This window comes from Petaurus breviceps, unplaced genomic scaffold (genome assembly GCF_028583685.1).
Source record: "Petaurus breviceps papuanus isolate PSGF00001 unplaced genomic scaffold, PetGlider_PUasm1.0 188, whole genome shotgun sequence".
Lineage (NCBI taxonomy): Eukaryota > Metazoa > Chordata > Mammalia > Diprotodontia > Petauridae > Petaurus > Petaurus breviceps.
In genome coordinates, this window is record NW_027185804.1 from 39,966,717 (window position 1) to 39,974,705 (window position 7,989).

The following is a 7,989-nucleotide window of genomic DNA, read 5'->3' on the forward strand; positions in this document are numbered from 1 at the left end:
TCAACTATCCTGCCAGCTCTGTGTCATTCACAGATTTGACATGCCGCCTCTGCCCTCATCAGAGACATTTATAAGCATGAGAAACTATATTGGAAAATCAAAGTCAAGTGATGACATTTATCCTCTTGGAACTTCCTCAAGCAAAGATACTCAGAAAAGAATATTTAATTAATGTTTCTTCTATCTTGTGATTTTGGGGGTAAGCTTGTTTATTTTTATGAATATACACAAAGTCCCTTCCTTTTCAGGATCCACATTTACTCTTTTGGATACCTTGTTTCTCCTCTCCTTTTACCTTTACAATTCTATTATTTTATGAAGTGATGGATAATTCTATACTATGGAATAACTGAGTTTTAATTTTAGCTATCCATCTACACCCATATTTTGTATTAATCTATACAAAGAAAATACCCAAGAAAGCAATCAAATGAGCATAGAATCCGAGCACAGAAAGGAGCCTCCATTGCCTTCTAGTGTGATCTATAAATGAACATGAAAACTGACTCCAACAAGACCCAAAGACATTATCTTTGTAGCTCTCTAGGGACAACACAACTCTATCAGAAAATCACTTTCCAATTTTGAATAGCTTTCAATGTTAGGACAATTTTGGCAAATCACACAGCAATCTTTCACTAAAACTTAAACCCTGCACTCACAGTTCTACCCTATAAGACTAAGCAAAATAATTGGAAACCTCTTATACTTAAGAATCCTCCAGAGACTTAAAATCATGGCAGGACCCTAGTACTTGAGTGCTCCAGGAAACATATCCTCAATTCCTTCAATTAATTTTCCTTTGGACTAAACTTGAGACCATTGTTTTGGTGACCCTCCTGTGTTCATTTTCCAGTTTTCAATAGATTCCTTGAAATTTGTTCACTGGAGACGAGTGTAACCCTACAGGTATCATATGGAATTGTTCTCTAGTGGTAGAATTGCTGGCAGTTTTACAAAAATATGCATTCGTATCTCTCTGCCACTAACATAAACACACACATATTTGGATTTAACCCTTTCCACTGTCTTTTAAAACCTCTTATGTAGATTGGCTTTTCTACTCTTGCCAAATATAGAATCTAACTTACTGTATGTCCAACTAAACACCTGAAGCTATAGATAAGATGTCTGAGAGAGGTTACTGTACATTTGAAAATTTGCTCTTCTCCTTTGGTTTCTCACTCAGCCTACACTACATTCACCAAACCAATTTCCAAACATTTGTTCCCATGTGCATGGATATGGGCCCAAAGTTTAAGGAAATGTTTAGAAGGACCTTGGAGAATAAAGCAAGGAAATATCACTTTATTTTCCTGTTATTACAATATACATTGAAAATATTCCTTTTTATCTCTTGATTACAGATTGTACATATTCAATAAGACATCAACCTCTGTTTCAAAATCATGGGAAATCAAAGCCAAGTGACTGAGTTCATTCTTCTGGGACTTACCCAAAATTCACGTGTTCAGAAAATTATATTCATTGTGTTTTTGTTATTCTACCTTGCTACTCTTGGGGGAAACCTGTTTATTATGGTGACCATTACTAGCAGCCCCTCACTCTTTGCTTCTCCTATGTATTTCTTCTTGGCCTTTCTGTCTTTCTTGGATGCATGTTTCTCATCAATCATTGTACCCAAGCTTATAGTAGACTCCTTCTTTGAGAAGAAAACCATCTCCTTTGAAGGCTGCATGACTCAGGTTTTTGCAGAGCATTTTTTTGGTGCTGCTGAAGTGATTGTTCTCACAGCCATGGCTTATGACCGGTATGTGGCCATCTGTAAACCATTACACTATGTGACCATCATGAGTAGGCGTATATGTTTATTACTTGCAGGGGTGGCCTGGGCAGGAGGATTCTTGCACTCTATCATCCAAATGTTCTTCATTTTGCCATTACCATACTGTGGCCCCAATGTAATCAATCATTTCATGTGCGACTTGTACCCTTTGCTGGAACTGGCCTGTACTGATACACATGAACTTGGATTTATGGTGATAGCTAATAGTGGGTTCATTTGTATTTTAATTTTTTTCCTCTTACTTGTCTCTTATGGAGTCATCCTGTACACCCTGCGGACATATAGCACAGAAGGACGACGGAAAGCCCTCTCCACTTGTAGTTCTCATATCACAGTTGTGCTTATGTTATTTGTTCCATGTATATTTGAGTATGCAAGGCCTCCCACAACTTTCTCTTTTGATAAGATGGTAGAAATATTTTACACAATTCTGACACCTTTTTTAAATCCCTTCATTTATACCTTTAGAAATATGGAAGTAAAAAATGCCATGAAGCAGTTGTGTTTTAGTAAAGTATTTTTTATTAAAAAATAAATTCTTTGAAATAATATTGATATTTTTCAATCAGGATAAACAATGCCAAAGAATATTCTATTTTATAGCTTTATAAAAAAGTCACAATAAACAGACATATGTATATATACACACATATAAGGATATGAATGTTTACAATGTGCTTCATAGAAGTGTTGATATGTATATCTATCCATGGACATATGCATGTGTGATTATATTATATTTGTGTCTGGAAATAGCTCAGGGGAATTGAATAAGGATGGTGAAGGGATAAGGAAAAATACCATTGAGGATCCATATCTGTATCTTTGCATGCATGTTTACTTGTATATATTTACCCAGTCCCTTCCTACCTTACCAGTCTTCATACATCTTACTCATCTTTATCTACTCTTTGATTAAGTCACAGTGGACTTTATAATCCATCAAAAAGATCCATTTCCTGAGTGCAGGCATTTTCTGGGACTTTCTCCATATTTGGAATGCTCTCCTCCTGATTTGCACTTACTAGTTCCCTTGGGTTATTTTTTCATTCCAAATAAAATCCCATCTTCTGTAGGAAAGCTTTCCAAACTATCTCAGTTCTAGTTCTTTCCATCTTTTAATTGTTAACGTTCTCTCTTGTATAGAACTTTTTCATAAATTTTTGTGTAAGATCCTTGAGGACAGCTGTTGTTGTTCAGCCATTTTTCAGTTTTTATTGGAAAAGATGCTAAAATGTTCCACCATTTCGTTCTCTATCTCATTTTATAGAAGAGCAACTGAGGCAAAAGGAATTAAATGCCTTGCCCAGTATCACAAAGCTAGTAAGTGTCTGAGGCCAGATTTGAACCCATGAAGTTGAGTTTTTCTGACTCCAGGCCTGGGCCCCTATTCACTGCACCACCTAGTGCCCCCTCCTTCAGGATAGGGGTTATCTTTTGTCTCATTCTATATTCCAAGCATTTAGCACAGTCCCAAAAAGATCACCAAATTGTTATATATTTAGAAATGAATGATATAATAAAGGAATCATTCATGCAGAAAATGTGTCTTCTTTGTCTTCTTTAATCTACAGAAATATTTGAGTGACCTCAGGGGCAATCACATTTGTTCAGTAAGTTCTAACTTCCAAGGAAAAGAGAAAGTAACACATATCAAAGAAAATCATAGCAGCACACTTCAGCCAAGAGCTAGCTTTCAAACAGTCCAGGGTTAGTTGATCAGTGACTTTGGCTTTTGCTGAAAAATGTGATTTGTCTTTGTAGACAGTTTTCTTATTGGGTAAGTCTTGGAGACCAAGAGACCATTTCTCCACTTCCTAGACTTTGATAAGAATGCCAGCAACTATCTGATTGACCTCACGATACTCTTTTTCCTCAAAATGATCATTACAAAAGCACAGTTTAGTAATAGATGGATAAAACCTCAGGCTTACTGCCAGAGGATATGAGAAATTCATTCCCTTTCCTTACAGAGTTTTGAAAACATGAAAGTGTGCATTCTACTTTGATGCCTGAACAATGAAAGTAACTGATTGGGGTGCTTATCTTGAGATTTCCAAGAAGGAAACATTTAAGGACTATGTTGAAATAATTCTTATCATCCCATATTTTAAAACATAGTAGTTAGCCTCATAGAGTTCAAATTGACATATTGTGTTCTTAGTAAACCCCGCAAAACTTTTCTGCTAAGTAGGTACGAATTGAGGTGGTGAAACTTTCATGTGTATGATATGGTAGGAATGATCATTCCCATCTAAGTGGTCACAAATGGTGAGATTCTTCCTTTCTAACATATCTCAAGGTTCATCACATATAACATGACTATGACTTCAGTGTTTTTGTCCTTATCTAAGTTAGCCTGTGGCTACCAGTGGTAGCTATTGTTAGGTTTTCAACACCATTCAGCAGCAAACATTCAATTTGTTATCAGGTAGATATATGACTGAGATGGAAATTTAGGAAGGTTTATCAGACAAGGAAGATAAAATTGAGCTCCTAACACCTTGAATTCAAACTTCACATTCATGTCTGATGTTAATTAATACTTAAAACCTTGAAAATTCTAGATGAACCTGTGGATGAAACTGAATGATTTTATATGACATTGTTACATAGGCAACAAACCTAAGCTATTGAAGAAATAAATACATGCATACATACACACATATATAAATCTATATATGCATAAATATACATATATGTACAGTATTTTATTCAAATTCTGTTATATCTTATAAAATTCGGTCATATCACTCTGTGTGTATGTTCATCAAAAATTATTTGTATTTCTAATTTGATCTCAGTAGCAATCTAATTATGTCAGTCACACAACTAATAATAATTCATATTTTTAATTCATGGATAAGTTTTGAGGCAGAGAGACTTACTAAGATATGATTGCAACAATGAAGTTTCAGGTGATGAGGGCTAACATTGCGCAATGACCATGGGGATGAATAAGGGATAAGGAATGAATGCTGGTGATGGAGGTGATATGAATGGAGAGAGGGGACTGTATAGGAGCTATTAGCATGAAAATAAATAAAAGATCAGCTTAATTTATTCAGTTATTTCCATGCACCAATTAAATTTAGTCATAAGATTATATTGTGAGTTTCTGGAGGTTAAGGACTGCTTTTTGCCTCTCTTTGCATCTCCAGAATTTAGCAGAGTGCATAGCACAGAGTAGGGCCTTAACCTTTACTGATGATAGAAGGAGGAATAGGGAGAGTAGGATCAGGAAGAAGAAAAGTAGGGGGAGGAAGAAGAGGCAAAGGAGAAACAGGTAGAGGACAGGAAATAAGAGAAGGAAGAGGAAGAGAAGGAAGAGGGAGGAGGAGGAAGAGGAGGAAGAGGGAAAGGAGCAGAAGGAGGAAGAAGGGGAGAAGGAGGAGAGGGAGGAGGAGGAGGGGAAGGAGGAAGAGGGGGAGTAGGAGAAGGAGGAGGGGGTAGAAGGAAGAGGAGGAGAAGATGATGATGATAGTGATGCACAATGAAGCATAGTTTTTAAATTGAGAAATTTCTTTAAATGGTAATAAGCTGACAAAAAATTGACTAAAAAAGCCAAGGAAACTTGGTCATGGCTCATGTATAATCTATTAATAATCCAACTATTTAGAAGTATAATCATTCCAGAAATTAGAATGAAGGGGCAAATTGGGGTGCAGGGAAGAAGAGGTTGCTGCTTTTCTTTTGGCTTATTTCTTCCCACTAACTTTGATCAGAGGAAGACCTTGGGAGTTCTAAAGTTACCTGAGGATGTCAAATTTTTGCAGTACTTTTGTTGGGTGATGAAGAGATGATTTTCCTCACAGCCTTGGAAATGAATGGATATGTGGTCATTTTAATCCCCTGCATTCTCATGAGTCAGCATCTCTGCAAGACTTTGGTGGTGGTAGCCTGGAGAGGAGGCATCTTTCATTCTCTGATGTTTGTGCTTTTCATTTTACCATTTCGTTTCTGTGTCCCTAATACCATTGGCCATTTTATGTGTGACTTGCTTCCTTTGCTACAACTGGCTTTTACTAACATCCATGTGCTTGGGCTTATCATATTGGTCAACAGTGGTTAATTTGCATTCTAATGTTTTCCTTCTTCCACATTTCTTATGGTATCATCTTGAAAGCCCTGAGGATATATAACACAGAGCTATGGTATAAAGTCCTCTCAATCTGCAGATCCAATGTCACAGTTGTGGTCCCGCTATTTGTACTATGCATATTTGAGTTTACAAAACCTCCCACCATTTTTTTCTCCTTCTACAAAAACATGCAAATATGTTACACTCTTCTGAGTCCTTTAATAAACCTCTTGATCTGTACATTTAGAAATACTAAAGTAAAAATGCCCTGAAGAAGTTGTGATGCAGAAAAAGAATATTAGTTTCAATGAATAAATGACAATAATTCTTATAAATGATAATACCAAAATAATAACTACATGAAAAAATTGCTTGCAAATCAATAAGAATGAGCAAAATGCAAAGGAAAGCAACTCAGAGAGTTAACATGATGTCTAAGAATTTGGAGATTATGTCGAAAGATATAAAGTGAATGTTGGAAGGGCTTCAGAAGAAATATTCATTAATGCACAATTAGCATAGCTGTGATCTGGTGCAACCCTTCTCCAAAGCAATTCTTCATTATGCCAAGAAACAATACAATTTTGAAACATTTGATTTTTAAATCTTATTACTAGAGAGCAATCCTAAGGATGTCAAAGATAGTATCAAAGCACATTTGAAAATAAGAATAGTAGAACTTTTGCAATAGAAATGAATTGATAACAAAAGGGTCATTAAGGTGAACTAAACTGTTATTAAGCAAAAGTAAGGAGAGAAAAAAGCAATTCTGGTTCAATGAGAATAATTCAAGGGTCATGTGTGATCCAGCAACCTCTCTGACCTACTAGGACAGTCACACTTCCATTACATACTATAAACTTGTCAATGAATTCAGAATTTGAATACATCTAAAATAAATATTGAGCTGTTTAAAAAAACATTCTCTGAAATCGAAGTCAGGGATTTTCCTTCTCAATATTTTCTTATTATCTGCTCTTGATCTCATTTCTCAAAGAAAGACATGTGCCTATGAAAGGACAGTCAGTGAATTTTGTTGAAAAGAGAGTCTATTAAAAAAAAATAATAAATGACTCTTTTAGGGGCAGCTATGTGGCATAGTGAATAGAGCACCGGCCCTGGATTCAGGAGGACCTGAGTTCAAATTTGGCCTTAGACACTTAACACAAAAAATAGCCATGTGACCTCGAGCAAGTCACTTAAGCCCAACTGCCCTCCAAAAAAACAAAAAAAAAAGAGTGTTTATAAATGTGAAAATAAGTGAAATGAAAATTATCCCCTCAAAATTCTGGGTTTAGTGAGTTTGCAAGTATGTCCCAAAGTTCTCTTTTGTTGTGGCATAAATATTGGTCAGTGTGGTTTACCTCCAAAAAGACCTAGAGGAATTGGTGGTTATGAGGTCTTTGTAGATCATTATTTGTTGGCTACTTTTAAGCTAAAGGCCATAGTCTATGACAGGTATGTGTTAGTGCACACAACCCTATATTACATGACCTCAATATGCATATGCCAATGTTTGTAGCTTCTGAGCATGGACTTACCAGTGGGATTCCTGCATTCTGTGATCCAGATATTTTTTCATGTCTCTCTTATCGTTCTATGATTAATGGTATTACTGATTTTAATGTGAAATTTAGTTTGTACCTGTTGCTTGCATTGGTCTATTTCAACACTCATACAATTGACCTCATGGTGGTGGCTAAATGTATTACCATTTTTTCCTCTTGTTGTTGTTTTAAAGAACCACCTAAAATATTTCTGTGTGTATATACATTTCATAATTTGAATTATTAAGTTTGAACTCAGAGAAGAGATAAATATTGCTCCTTGATTGGTAAGGTTGAGTGACTATATATGTGGAACTCTCTGTCTCTGTCTCTTTTTTTATCTCTGTCTCTCTCTTTCTCTGTCTCTGTCTCTGTCTCTCTTGTATGTGTCTTCTGTATTTTTATAAGGAGCTGACCTCTGACACTCAGAAGACCTTGATTAAATTCCTTCCTTCCTTCGTTCCTTCGTTCCTTCGTTCCTTCGTTCCTTCGTTCCTTCCTTCCTTCCTTCCTTCCTTCCTTCCTTCCTTCCTTCCTTCCTTCCTTCCTTCCTT

The 7,989-nt window shown here is 36.0% G+C and overlaps 1 protein-coding gene across 1 annotated transcript; it reads left to right on the plus strand.

The window, feature by feature from the left end:
• The first annotated feature begins 1,003 nt into the window (after nt 1-1,003).
• Nucleotides 1,004-2,342, plus strand: LOC138163502 (olfactory receptor 4C15-like). Its single transcript, XM_069090963.1, has one exon. It carries the CDS (start codon nt 1,410-1,412, stop codon nt 2,340-2,342), a length of 933 nt encoding a protein of 310 aa, XP_068947064.1. The 5' UTR covers nt 1,004-1,409.
• The last annotated feature ends 5,647 nt before the right edge of the window (nt 2,343-7,989 follow it).